This window comes from Lemur catta, chromosome 7 (genome assembly GCF_020740605.2).
Source record: "Lemur catta isolate mLemCat1 chromosome 7, mLemCat1.pri, whole genome shotgun sequence".
NCBI classification, from domain to species: domain Eukaryota; kingdom Metazoa; phylum Chordata; class Mammalia; order Primates; family Lemuridae; genus Lemur; species Lemur catta.
The window spans coordinates 72,576,757-72,590,252 of NC_059134.1; the positions used below are offsets into that span (position 1 = coordinate 72,576,757).

General features: G+C 38.0%; 2 protein-coding genes across 4 annotated transcripts in view; both read left to right on the forward strand.

Moving 5' to 3' along the window:
• Positions 1 to 499, forward strand: part of LDHC (lactate dehydrogenase C) — a 30,644-nt gene extending 30,145 nt beyond the window's left edge. For all 3 annotated transcript variants that reach the window (XM_045557650.1, XM_045557648.1, XM_045557649.1), the window contains one exon: positions 221 to 499. In XM_045557650.1, the coding sequence (XP_045413606.1) occupies positions 221 to 385 (165 nt within the window). In that variant the 3' untranslated portion in view covers positions 386 to 499. The remainder of the gene's footprint in view (positions 1 to 220) is intronic.
• Positions 500 to 2,674: 2,175 nt separating this feature from the next.
• Positions 2,675 to 12,888, forward strand: LOC123642083 (L-lactate dehydrogenase A-like 6B). Its single transcript, XM_045557005.1, has 6 exons — positions 2,675 to 2,800; positions 5,319 to 5,433; positions 10,177 to 10,347; positions 11,167 to 11,284; positions 11,757 to 11,880; positions 12,690 to 12,888. Exons 1-6 carry the CDS (start codon positions 2,675 to 2,677, stop codon positions 12,852 to 12,854), a joined length of 819 nt encoding a protein of 272 aa, XP_045412961.1. The 3' UTR covers positions 12,855 to 12,888.
• The last annotated feature ends 608 nt before the right edge of the window (positions 12,889 to 13,496 follow it).

Sequence of the window (13,496 nt, forward strand, 5' to 3'; positions counted from 1 at the left end):
TCTTCTTGTCACTGAATGTAAGTTCCACATCATATTTTGTATGAGACATACATGGGACATAAGGATGCTCTCAGTTTTGCTGACAATTACTCTGCTACCCTCCAAGTGGTCCTTGTTGAGCACCATAGTCTCTCCTATGCATATATACTCTTATTCTGAAGCTTGCACAGCTGCTTTTCCATATCCGGTTACTGAACAATAATCTAATCTTGCCTTTCAGGGCTTATATGGAATACAAGAAGAAATCTTTCTCAGTATCCCTTGCATCTTGGGTCGGAATGGTGTCTCAGATGTTGTGAAAATTAACCTGAATTCTGAGGAGGAGGCCCTTTTCAAGAAGAGTGCGAGTACGCTTTGGGATATCCAAAAGAACCTAGCAATTTAAAGCCGTTTTATGTTCCACTGTTTTACAGAACAGAAGATAGGAGACTGTATATTTTACATTATAAAAGTATTTTCATCTGATCTGTAAAAAATAAAAAAAATTGGACACCTATGACATAAATCCAATCTTTCAAGGTTGGAAAGAAGAAACTGTAAACAGATTTCTCCTCTTTATGAGTCCTCTATAGCACTAGTCACGTGATACTTAGTCTGTACAGGTTTAAGCTACACTTGTGAAGTATGCCATATATGTAAGGGCGCGATCCACCCTCATAGTCTGTTATTCTTGCTGTCTTGATAGCTTTCATTCTAGTCATCTACTACTGACCATGCTTAGTTTCCCGTTATTTTGTTCTTTTTCCTTTTTCTTCATGTGTGTTTCCTTGAATGCATAAAATATGGTTGAGTTTAATTTAGTTAGGATGGGGGCAAGGGGAGTCTTCTGTGGGTTTTGCTTTTTTTTTTCTTTTTGAGACTGAGTCTCACTCTGTCACCCTGGCTAAAGTGCAGGGGCATCATCATAGCTCCCTGCAGCCTCAAACTCCTGGGCTCAGGTGATCCCCCTGCCTCAGCCTCCCAGAGTGCTAGGATTACAGGCCTGAGCCATTGCGCCTGGCCAGTTTTGCCTTTTTAAAAAACTCGTGTTTGTACACCACATTAAAACTTAATTTTAGGAAATTCCTTGCAAAGATTGAAAGGCTGAAAAATATATAGTTTCTAAAAGGAATATTCTATGAAGTAAAACTGCTCTACGTCTCGTATTCTCAACAGGACACTATAGTCCTCAAGGGAGTGAAAATTGTTTCTTGGGGGTGTGTGTGAAAAAAATTTTAGATATTACAAGGGTTTGTCACTATAAAGCTCAATCCTACCTGACAAATCTTATTCCTTAATATTTAATTTCATGATGGGGGGAAATTTTCTAAAAAGGCTCTTGAGGAGGTCGATAATGAAAAAAGAGAAATGCTGCTCTACATTTTATAAAAGAATTTGTCAGATGTGTAGTAGTATTTTTGATTATAAATGAGTTGGAAAACAGATAATTACATAAAATGTGTTGGGAGAAGAGAAGTAGAAACCTTGGTTTATTACAGACTAATTTTGGATTCTACATTTAATTACTTGCGTTGAGCTTTCCTTTCCACTTGTAGAAATGGTTATGAATTAGCACTCCACTAGTCAAATTCTTAGGGTTTCATGTCTTATTTCAAAATTCCCTTTGCATAGAGGGTTTTTAAATATTTTTTCTACGTCATTTCACATTTGAGGTGGTGAAAATCCCTGAGTTCCCTTTCTCCTACAGCACTGGCGATAAATTTCCAAACGAGGGTTAAACAGCTCTTTTTGGATACATGCAGACAAGGTTTGGTCAGAAGTAAAACTAACTGGCCCCCTGGTGTTTGAGTTCTGGGAAACGGTGCTGGGTGCGCGCGCTGAGGCCCCGGCCCCCCCGCCCCCCGAACCTTCCCGAAGCCCGCGGACTGCAGAAAGACGAGCTCGCCCGCCGGCACGAGGCTGCCAGGCGGCGGCAGGCAACGGCGCAGGCGCAGTGACCCAGGCCGCGTCGGCCCGAGCCTGCGCCAGGTGTGCTGGGCGCCTGCGAGGCCGCACGAGCTGGGCGCGGTCTTGCGCAGCCGCAGTGGCAGGCGTGGCGGGCAGGTAGCAGGTCCGTGGTTTACTTGCTGCAAACTCCGAGGAGCTTCGAGGCTGTGTCCTTCCATTCTCTTTCTCGCCTCTTGAGTGAGTGGCTATGCGCTGGCCTGCGGGAGTACCGCGAACCAGCCAGAGCGTGGGCGCCGTGGGAGCCAGAGAGGATGGCTCCTTGTCCGCGCTTGGGGCCGTGCAACCTGCTCTGGGGCGGTTGGCCCTTCCCTGCTGTGAGTGTGGCTGGAAGTACCTGGCGCCTGGGCCTGCAGACCCCGCCTGGAGCTGAGAGCTGGGGGCGGGGAGAGCGTAAGGGGAGAGAAGGGTGGTCAGCTGGAGGAGGGGAGGGAAAGCCATCCCAGCTGTAGTCTCATGTTTGGTGGAGCAGCCCCTTTCCTTTCCTTCACTGCCTCTTAACCATTCCCACCTTCCTTCTCCTTTCCCTGGTTTGCTTCATGGATGCCAGGCTGCTGGCCAGAAACTACCCAGCTGCTTTGCCAGTCACATTTGTGGGTCCCTGTTGTGTCTGTAGCACTTCTTTCCACACTGGGGCCCAGGGGTTCTCCTTACCCGGTCTCTCACCGCAGACCAATTCCAAATCTGGAAATGGCTTTGCAGTTTCTCTTCACTCTCTTCGGTTTCCAAGATGGCGACCGTGAAGCATGAACTTATTCGGAATTTCACTTCAGAGGAGGCCATTCATCACAGTAAGATCTCCATTGTGGGAACTGGATCGGTTGGTATGGCCTGTGCAATCAGCATCTTATTAAAAGTAAGCTATGTGCTCTGTGCCGCAGGGTTAACCAAGATTTCCTCAGTTGGAGGCAAGGCCACTGCACATGGTTGTGCAGGTTTTGCCCAGTTCAGGGGGTCTTTAGGGGCCCCGTCCAGGGCCTGGGTTAGTCTAGAGGAACAGGTGCTATTTTCTAATTGTTCCTCCCAGAGGGAGCTCCTTCTTCTAAATTGTATGGGTATCATATGTGTTACAAGTTCAGTGAAAGTATGTTGACATTTCATTTTCACTCGTGTAATGACAATAATGAGATACCCCTTTGCTTGATTTGGAAAATCAGCTCACAGATTTTAAAAAGCTACTGGAGAAATAGGTGGCAGAGAAAAGAGTGCACCACATGTCAGTGGTGGTGGGCATTCTACTAGTACCAAACACAATAATCTTTTTTCCTTTAACTATTTTTCTCCCATTTCCTGGTTTCTATATTTATTTCCCTTCCTTCCTTATCATGTTAGGTTGATTTTAGTGTTTATTGTTCTTAGTATTGATGTAGCTGATAAAGCAAGATTCTAGTTTAATGGCTAGAGACAGAAGACTAAAAAGATTCTGATCCCTTTCTAAGAATATTACCCTGATCTGAGCTCATAAAGTTTTAGTAAATCATATGAAACTTTGAGCTATACTTTCTTTTTATTTATTTATTTATTTTTAAATTTTTTTTTTCTTTTTTTTTTTTTGAGACAGAGTCTCGCTTTGTTGCCCAGGCTATAGTGAGTGCTGTGGCATCAGCCTAGCTCACAGCAACCTCCAACTCCTGGGCTTAAGCGATCCTACTGCCTCAGCCTCCTGGGTAGCTGGGACTACAGGCATGTGCCACCATGCCCGGCTAATTTTTTCTATATATATTTTAGTTGGCCAGATAATTTCTTTCTATTTTTAGTAGAGACGGGGTCTCACTCTTGCTCAGGCTGGTCTCGAACTCCTGACCTTGAGCGATCCACCTGCCTCGGCCTCCCAGAGTGTTAGGATTACAGGCGTGAGCCACCGCGCCCGGCCTATACTTTGTTTTTATTAATGGAATATCTGTAAAATTTCCTTAAGCCTTTTTTTTTTTTAACAAGGCCTTTAATCCTGGCACGATTGATGGAATTTAAAGGACTGGCCCTGGGTTTCATATCTAGATGACAGAGTTTCCTATGGCATTAAGAGTAGCAGCTGCTGTCAACTGCTGCTCTTGCCAATCATACAAACTCCCCATGACTCATTTTGTTCTACCAATAGTAATGTCTTTATCAGCAGTGTCCTCATTGCTAATACATATACATGAAAACCAATATATTTGTTTTTTTGGTTGTTGGGTTTTTTTGTGTTTTTAGAGAGAGAGTCTTGCTCTGTCACCCCCAGGGTGGAGTGCAATAGTGTGATTACAGCTCACTATGGCCTCTGAGCTCCAGTGATCCTGCCTCAGCTTCCCAAGTAGCTGGAACTACAGGCACATGTCACTACACCCGGCTAATTTTTCTTATTTTTTGTAGAGACAAGGTCTGGCTATGTTACCCAGGCTGGTCTGGAACTCCTGAGCTCAAGAGATCTTCCCGCTGCAGCCTCCCAAGTTACAGGCATGAGCCACTGTGCAGGCTACATTTGTTTTTAACATCCATGATAATGACAATATGCTTTATATACATTATCCTATACAATGACCCTGAAAAGTAAATAGCAGATGTATTTTATAGAGGAGAAAAAAGGCACAGACCATCTTAAGTTGCATGAATTGATAAGTATACCGATATTGTATGTAAAAAAGCTTGAAGTAAAAGATTTATTTACCATCTCTGCTTTTAAGGGCCTTTCTGGGAGGGATGGAGTCCTATCACTAAAAAAAGTGATAATAGCCACAAGCTTCTAGAACTGGAATTCTGTTATATTGCAAACAATGCCATTTGTATATCATAGAAAATGTGGTGCAGACCCCCTGCAAAGCTCTAGATTAAGGCTTACTTTAATCCCTCTCTTTGCCCTAGACAGTGCAACTTCTTTCATTCATGGAGGTCATATTTTAGAAACTCCTTTCTAATGAAGGAATTCTCAGTAGGATTTGTTTAGTAATTTATTGGCAGGAATTTACAAACCTAGTAGAGAAACAGTAATGCCTTTGAAAATTACTGAATCATACCATAATACATAAACTTTCATTGTATAATGTGAGATCCAACTTTGTTTAATTTGATGGTGTATCCTGACTCTAGAACAGAAAAAGCACTGGATTGTGAATACAAAGATTGGATAGTCTACTCTGCTTCATTTTTATAAGTAAGGAAAGTGGGTCCTGAGAGATTGAGTTAGAATACATTTTTATAGACTTTATTTTTTAGAATAGTTTTAGATTTACAGAAAAATTGAAAAGAAGTACACAGAGAGTTTATATGCCACATGGCGTTATTAACATCATCATACCTTGGTATGGTATACCTTAGTGGGGTACATTTGTCATGATTAAAGAACAGATAATGGTATGTTAACTAAAGTTTTTACCTGATGGCCTCTGTTCCACCAGTGCATCCCGGATGATAACACAGTACATTTAGTCACCATGTCTCCTTGGACTCTTGTAGACTGTGAGACTTTTGTTGTTTTTGATGACGTTGACCATTTTGCAGAGTACTGGTCAAGTATTTTGTAGAATGCACCTCTGTTGGAATTTGGTCAGACTGGGGTTTTGGGTTTTAGGGAGGAAGATATAAAGGTAAAGTGACATTTTCATCACATACTTAGGGTACATACTGTCAACATGATTTACCAGTGTTGATGTTGACCTGAGTCACCTGTCAGGTTTCTCTGTTGTAAAGTTACTCTTTTCCCTCTTTCCATACTGCACTCTGTGGAAGGAAGTCCCTCTATGTGGCCCACACTTAAGGGGTTATGTTCCCTTTCCTTGAGGGGAGAGTATCTACCCTCCAGAAATATTAAATTATTTTAATTCTTCTCCATGAGAGATCTGCCTTTTCTCTCCTATTAATTAATTCAGTCATTTGTTAATATCGGTATGGGCTCATAGTATTTTGTACTATGGGTTATAATCAAATAGGTCTTTGTTTCTTAAATTGTACCAGCTTTGGCCATTGGGAGCTCTTCCAGGTGGCTGCTGTGTCCCTTTGGCTTACTCCATCAGTGTAGTTTTTTTTTTTTTTTTTTTTAAGACAGAGTGTCGCTTTGTTGCCCTGGCTAGAATGAGTGCCGTGGCGTCAGCCTAGCTCACAGCAACCTCAAACTCCTGGGCTTAAGCGATCCTACTGCCTCAGCCTCCTGAGTAGCTGGGACTACAGGCATGCGCCACCATGCCCGGCTAATTTTTTCTATATATATTTTTAGTAGAGAAAGGGTCTCGCTCTTGCTCAGGCTGGTCTCTAACTCCTGAGCTCCAGCAATCCGCCCGCCTCGGCCTCCCAGAGTGCCCTTTTTCTTGTTTCTTAAGAGCTAAGGTTATGTTACTGATTTGAGATCTTGTTTTCTAGTGGGCATTTATAGCTGTTAATTTCCCATTAAGCACTGCATAAACTGCATCCCATAAATTTTGGTACCTTGTGGTTTTGTTTTCATTTGTTTCAAATATTTAAAAATTTTTCTTATGATTTCTTCTTGACATTATTATTAGGGAAATGTGTTAATTTCCAATTATTTGTCAGTTTCTCAGATTTCCTTGTCTAGTTGATTCTAGTTTAATTCTCTTGTGTTCTGAGAATATACTTAGTATGATTTCAGTTCTTTTAAATTTCTTAAGACTTACTTTGTGCCCTAGTGTATGGTCTGTCTTGGAAAACATTCCATGTGCACTTAAGGATGTATATGCTGCTGTTGGTGGTTCTATAGATGTCACTTAGGTCTATTTGGTTGACAGTATTGTTTAGATCTTCTATATCCTTGCTGATATTTTGTTCCAGCAGCACTAATGGACTAAGACAGTTGTTACTGTCAAATACTTTATATCTCTATATTTTAAAAACCCAACAATTAAATTTTATATATTTTTTGCAATTGTGTTTTAATTGAGGGATGTGTGCATATAATATATACACACATTATATAGATATTATAAATTACACAATCTTATACAGTTGCTATATAATTGTTACAAGTGCTCTTTATTTTTGCCAGTATGAATATTTTGTCTGATGTGACTTTCTTTCAACCTGAAGAATTTGCTTTAGTATTTCTTGTAAGACAGGTCTGCTGCTAGCAATGAGTTTTCTCAGTCTTTATTTGGGACTCTGAAATATAGATTTGCTAGATAGAGGATTTTTGGTTGAGTTTTTCTCCCAGCACTTTCAGTGTCATCCACCTGTCTTCTGGCCTCCATTGTTTCAGATTAGAAGTCACCATTCACTTATTTTGGTTCTTTTGTATTTGAAAAGTTGTTTTTCCTCTTTGGCCTTTAATAGTTTGACTGTGATGTATCTAAGTGTGAATTTCTTTCAGTTTGTCCTACTTAGAGTTCATTGAGCTTCTTGGATGCATGTTTTTCATATTTGGGATGTTTCAGCCATTACTTCTTTGACTTTTCTTTCCCCTTTTCTCGCTCCTTCTGGTGCTACCATATGTTGGTATGCTTACTCATGTCTCACAACTTTCTGCAGCCAGGTTTTTTCTTTTTCTTCATTTTTAATTTTGGTAGTTTTTAGATTATCAAAAATTTTGTATTGGACAATTCTGCCATCTACATATAAGGACTTTTGTCTATTTCCAAGACTTTGTTTCCCTGTCTTACTGCATAAACTAGGAGGCTCTCAAGGACAATGTTAAATAGAAGCAGTGACAGTGGGTATCCTGTCTTGTTCCTGGCTTTAATGAAAATGCTTCTAAGTTTTCTTCATAATGTGTGATTTTTTTTTTTTTTTGGATTTTGATAAATACCCTTTTGAGGTAAAGGAAGTTTCCTTCTGTTGCTAGATTGTTGAGTTTTGTTTTACCTTTTTAAACCCTGAATGAGTTTGGAATATCATCGGGCTTTTTTCCCCAACAATTAAAATGATTTTATATATATCTTTTTCTTTGAATCGCATGTGGTGTAATACATTAACAGAATTTTTGATAATGAACCATCTTTGCATTTCTAGGGTAAAGTCTACTTGATCATGAAGTATTTTTCAAAAATTCCCACTAATTATATTTGCTAATATTTTACTTAGTGGTCATGCATCTTTGTAAATAAGTGATAGTGCATTTATTATTTTTGCATGTAGTCTTTGCTCAGTTTTGGTGTCAGGGTTTTACTATCCTCACCTGTTATCTAAAACAGGCTGCTTGAGATAAGAATTAGTTCCTTAAAGTTCTAATAAAATTTGTGTGTAAAAATTTGAAATGGTGAGGGGATAGATTTTTGACAGAAGTTTATTAAGGTATATTAGTTGAGTCAAATTTTCCATTTTTTCTTAAGTCATTTTAGGAAGTATTCTAGAGACTTATCCTTTTCATCTAAATTTTAAAATGTACTAGCATGTTCTTTCGTATTTTATGACTTTTAAAATCTCTGTTGTATCCATGGTAATGTTCCATCTTCTAGTATTATTTGTTTCAGACTTTGCCTTCTCCCTCCCTTAGTTTTGCTAGAGATTTTTCTAATTTATTGGTCTTCTCCTTCCCTAAAAAATTAGCTTTCTATCCTGTTTTTTTTTAAATCTTACTATTTTGTGCTCATTATTTTCTGCTTTTATGATTAATAACTTTTGTCATTTGATTTTTAATCTTTCTTATTTTAAAAATGCATTAAAGAGGCCGGGCGTGGTGGCTCACGCCTGTAATCCTAGCACTGTGGGAGGCCGAGGCGGGTGGATCGCTCGAGGTCAGGAGTTCGAGACCAGCCTGAGCGAGACCCCGTCTCTACTAAAAATAGAAAGAAATTATCTGGACAACTAAAAATATAGATAGAAAAAATTAGCCGGGCATGGTGGCGCATGCCTGTAGTCCCAGCTACTCGGGAGGCTGAGGCAGTAGGATCGCTTAAGCCCAGGAGTTTGAGGTTGCTGTGAGCTAGGCTGACGCCACGGCACTCACTCTAGCCTGGGCAACAAAGTGAGACTCTGTCTCAAAAAAAAAAAAAAAAAAAAAAAAAATGCATTAAAGAATATGAACTTAACCACTAAGTACTTTATTTTTAGCTTTGTTCCATGGTACTTTGTCTTTCAGTTCTAAATATTTTGTAATTCCTAGTTTTCTTTCCCCTTTAACTCAATGAGTCATTTAAAAGTATATTTTTAGTTTTGAGACATTTTAAAATTCGTTTTATTGTGGTTGATTCTAATTTACAATAAAATTGTGTTGTTCGACATCAGTTCTTTAAAATCTGCTACGGCTTAATTTTTGACCCAGTTAATAGTGTTTGTAACAGTTCCGTATCTACATTATTGGGCATGATGCTCTCTATATATCTATTTGATTATGCTTAATAATATTAGTTTTGTGAAATTATCACTAATTTTTTATGATGTATCAGTTTCTGATCAAGGTATATTAAAATTTTCCACCATGCTTATGAATCAAATCCACCTGATGACTAATTTTTCATTATTCTGAGGTTATATTAGTAGGTGTATCTAGGTTCTTGGTTGTTATTTATTGCTGGATTGTTTCGTATATTACTACGTAATATCTCTGTATCCTCATTAATGCTTTCTTGTTGAAAATTCTATTTTGTTTGCTAGCTATGTTGACCTTCTTTTGGTTAATAGTAAGCATTTTAACAATTCAAGAAGAATAAAATTCTGATAAAGCTAATAATGTTTAAAATAATTCCAACATCCAAACATCAGACTGTATAAAAAATTTTTCCCTTGCCTACTGAGACAAAGGTCTGATTATGTTTCCCTGATTGTTAATATCCTATTTTTATTGTTTGTATTCCCCTCCTAACTAAGCTTCTTATTGAAAATGGGTTATTCTCTGAGAAATATTTAAAAGATTTGATAAAGGAGTACTGATTTCTGTTTCTTAAAATTTTCTATGCAGTGAACTTACTATGTTACTGCATACCATGCTACGCAAAGCAGCAACAAAAAAGTTTTCCATATTTTCTATTGGGTAGATATTTTTGGAGTTGTAGTATATAGCTGCAGTTGGATGGAGTACCATGTTTTTCCCCCCTACAAAACACTGGATTTATTAGGGTTTTTTTTTTTTTTTTTTACCTTCCATCTGATGAAGATACTAGTTTTACTATAGATAAATCTAAAAAGAACAGGAGGCAGGAAGATCACTTGAGCCCAGGAGTTCAAGGTTACAGTGAACTATGAGTGGGGCCACTGCACTCTAGCATGGGCAACAGAGCAAGACCCTGTCAATCAATCAATCAGTCAGTCAATTAATGAATAAATAATCATTTAAGATGAGAACTTTTTCTGACTTACACTTTTTCTTCTTAGTGGATATCTTAACTTATGTAGCCTGGAAATTGAGTGCATTTCCCAAAAACCGTGTTATTGGAAGTGGCTGTAATCTGGACACTGCCCGTTTCCGTTACTTTATTGGGCAAAGGCTTGGTATCCACTCCGAGAACTGTCATGGGCTGGTCCTTGGAGAGCATGGAGACTCAAGTGATAAGCCTAAAGCACCGTCGAGACCTGCATCCTCTCTGAAACATATTTGACTGTATTATCAAATATAGATTTACTTATAGTATAAAATAGCTCCTGGGTGGGGAGAAAGTATTCTACTTTAGGCCCTTTTAGTAGTGCTTACTTTTTTGCACATTTATTGTTTTTAAAAATAATAAAATAATACACAAGAAATACAAATTTGAAAAACATGAGATTGCTACTACAATCCTACATTATGAAGTGCTAAGATTATAATGCTTTCTTAATACAGAACTAAGTAACATGATGTAGTTTTTACCTTGGGACACACTAGTTCAGAAAGGTCAGCATTATAAGTCAGGTAACATGAACTCTTCAGACTAAAGGATGGATATAACTGGAGCATATTAAGGGAAGAAGGGTGCTGTGGTGATAGCAGTCCTTTTTTCCTTTAGTTTCTTCTTGGCTAAAAATGTTTGAAATCCATGTAATATAAACCCTGGCTATGGAAAGAAAAGGACTTAAAGGCAGAAAAGCTAAAAGTTACCTGTAGTTGAAAGCTTAAAACTGCCACTTTCTTATTTGGAGAATCCCTGCCAAGATGATAGCATTGTGGATCCCCATCTGTAGAGATTTTGATTTAGATCTGGAAGGGGTATGGCTGGGACATCTGAATTTTTTTTTTTGATAGTTCTGTTGAACGTTCCTAGTTGAAAACTGATCAGGAAAATTGTAACAGTTTGCTAAGGTCAAAACAACCAAAAAAAAAACTCCCTCAAAATCCAAACCCTGCTATATAACACCATATAATACATAGATTTTTTTGGTATCTCCTAGTTCCTATATGGAGTGGAGTTAACATTGCTGGTGTCCCTCTGAAGGATCTGAACTCAGATATAGGAACTGATAAAGATCCCGAGCAGTGGGAAAATGTCCACAAAAAAGTGGTTTCCAGGTAATATGATAATTTCATATATTTATACTTATAAGTTAGTTGTGAACCTGAATTCTGCTAGAGGGATGTGATTAGTGCCTTAAGTACATATTGTTATATTTCCCAAGCTTTTATTAGCACTCCTTTTATTTTTGTGAGCATATTCACCAGATTATAAATTCTTAAGCAGTCAGGGACTAATTCCGTCTTGGTCATAGCATGTACTAGGGACTCACTTGTTGACTGACAGTATATTTTTTCAAATACTTGCTGTGTAATGTTTACTGTTAGTGGTGGAACTGGTTTCGTACTAATTTCTGGATCTCTGTTCTTACTCTAAAAAACCACTGTAAGAAATTCCTAGGAGAAATTATTGATGGAAACATTTTAGTTTTGTGGCATTGCCAGATAGATTGCCACAAAGTGGATGTTTAATGACAAGTGTTTCTTCCAAACTAACTTCTTATGTTCGTGATTTCTTCTTACTCTACAGTGCGTATGAGATGTTTAAAATGAAAGGTTATACTTCTTGGGGTGTCAGCCTATCTGTAGCTGATTTAACAGAAAGTATTTTGAAGAATCTTAGGAGAGTGCATCCAGTTTCTACCCTGAGTAAGGTAGGATATTCATGTTTGAAAAATCATTATTTAACTTTAACATAAAATGGTAAAGAGCATTTTTGAGGGACCCTTAATTTTTGAGGTTGATCTTCTGGAAACCTCTCTTCTTAAAAGTCTGTTCTTTGTTCCTGCTGAAAATGGGAGGGTGGGGAAGGAGAGACCTATCTTTGTAGACCTTTGTCCTGGCTTAGTGTGACAGTTCTTATTGCATTTATTAGATAAAATTAAGTCTTTCTTGCATATTTATTATTTAACTGAGTGAACTAACTCTGCAAATATATAGTAACATTGAAAACCACTGTGGGTAGATCTTGCCACATTTGGAGTTGTTCTCTAACAGTTTCAATTATGTCCAATGAAGAGACCTAGTAAAGAAACACTATCACAAAAGAATTAGCAGTTAGTCTCCTGGGGACAAGGGAACTGGGGCAAGGGTAAGATCCCACTGCTTGTCTAAAGGGGAGAGGTTCAAACAAAATGGAACTAAATCATTGGAAATAAAGTCATAGGAATTTTGAAGCAGTCCCCTGATAGGAAGTGGTTTGGATTAAGGAGATAGACAAAGGAATGTGGGTCCCAGCAAACATGGCAAAAGGCTGGGGCCTATGTGGAGAGATGGCTGATGAAATTGAACAATCAGTGTGTCTAATCATGTTTTAAATTGTTCTGTCTTAGTGCTCTATGTCTGCCATAATTCATATTACCAATCCATTAAGTACTCATTCACCCAGTAACTGTTGTTTCTCACATTACAGACCTTTGTCAGAAGTAAGAAAAAGGAATAATTTTTAAGTCTTTAATTTCAGGGCCTCTATGGAATAAATGAAGAAATATTCCTTAGTATTCCATGTATCTTGGGAGAGAATGGTATTACAGACCTTATAAAGTTAAAGCTGACCCCTGAAGAGGAGGCCCGTTTGCAAAAGAGTGCAGAAATACTTTGGGAAATTCAGAAGGAGCTCAAACTTTAAAGTTCTTTAAAGCTACCATTCTGAAGCTATTGAAGAAGAGATCATAGTTATGGAATTGTATATGTCAAACTTTTGAATAAATTTGAATTTCTGAAACTTGTAAAAAGGAAAAGGGGAAGAGTAAGTGCCCTGCTTATTTAGCTTCCCAGCTCTCATTTAGTATCCAGATGATAGATGGTATTTTTTTCCACAATTCCTAAGTGACTGCATCAGAGGTATTTTTGGGACCTCTGACAAATACTAGTACTTGCCTGATATATATGTTGTTGTTATTTGGTCCAAAAGAATGTGTTTATTGTGTTAAAAACATTCTGATTCTTTTCATCAAATGCATGGTAAATTCTTTCATTCTGGCTGCCTTATACCTAAGTTCATTTATATGCTATTAAAAAAAAGTTGTAACTTCCTCTATAGTGTAAAAACAAAAGTATATACGTATAAAAATAATGTTAGTTCCTAACACTAAATAAAACCTTGATTTGACTGTGCTAGTTTCTTTCTGGTATTTTTTTGAGTAGATTTTTATTTTTAAAGAAAAGATCTAAACTGTATAAACCCCTCAATGACTAAGACTAAATTGATCATTTGTGGGCTGATTCCCTAAATATCTTTTTTATTTTTTTTATTTCAGAATATTACAGG

Excerpts from the sequence above, each read along its gene's own strand:
- LOC123642083 (XM_045557005.1), top strand. The coding sequence starts at position 2,675 with ATGGCGACCGTGAAGCATGAACTTATTCGGAATTTCACTTCAGAGGAG. Across the intron at positions 2,801-5,318 it reads CAATCAGCATCTTATTAAAA|TGCATCCCGGATGATAACAC; the intron begins GTAAGCTATGTG and ends CTGTTCCACCAG. Across the intron at positions 11,881-12,689 it reads CAGTTTCTACCCTGAGTAAG|GGCCTCTATGGAATAAATGA; the intron begins GTAGGATATTCA and ends CTTTAATTTCAG.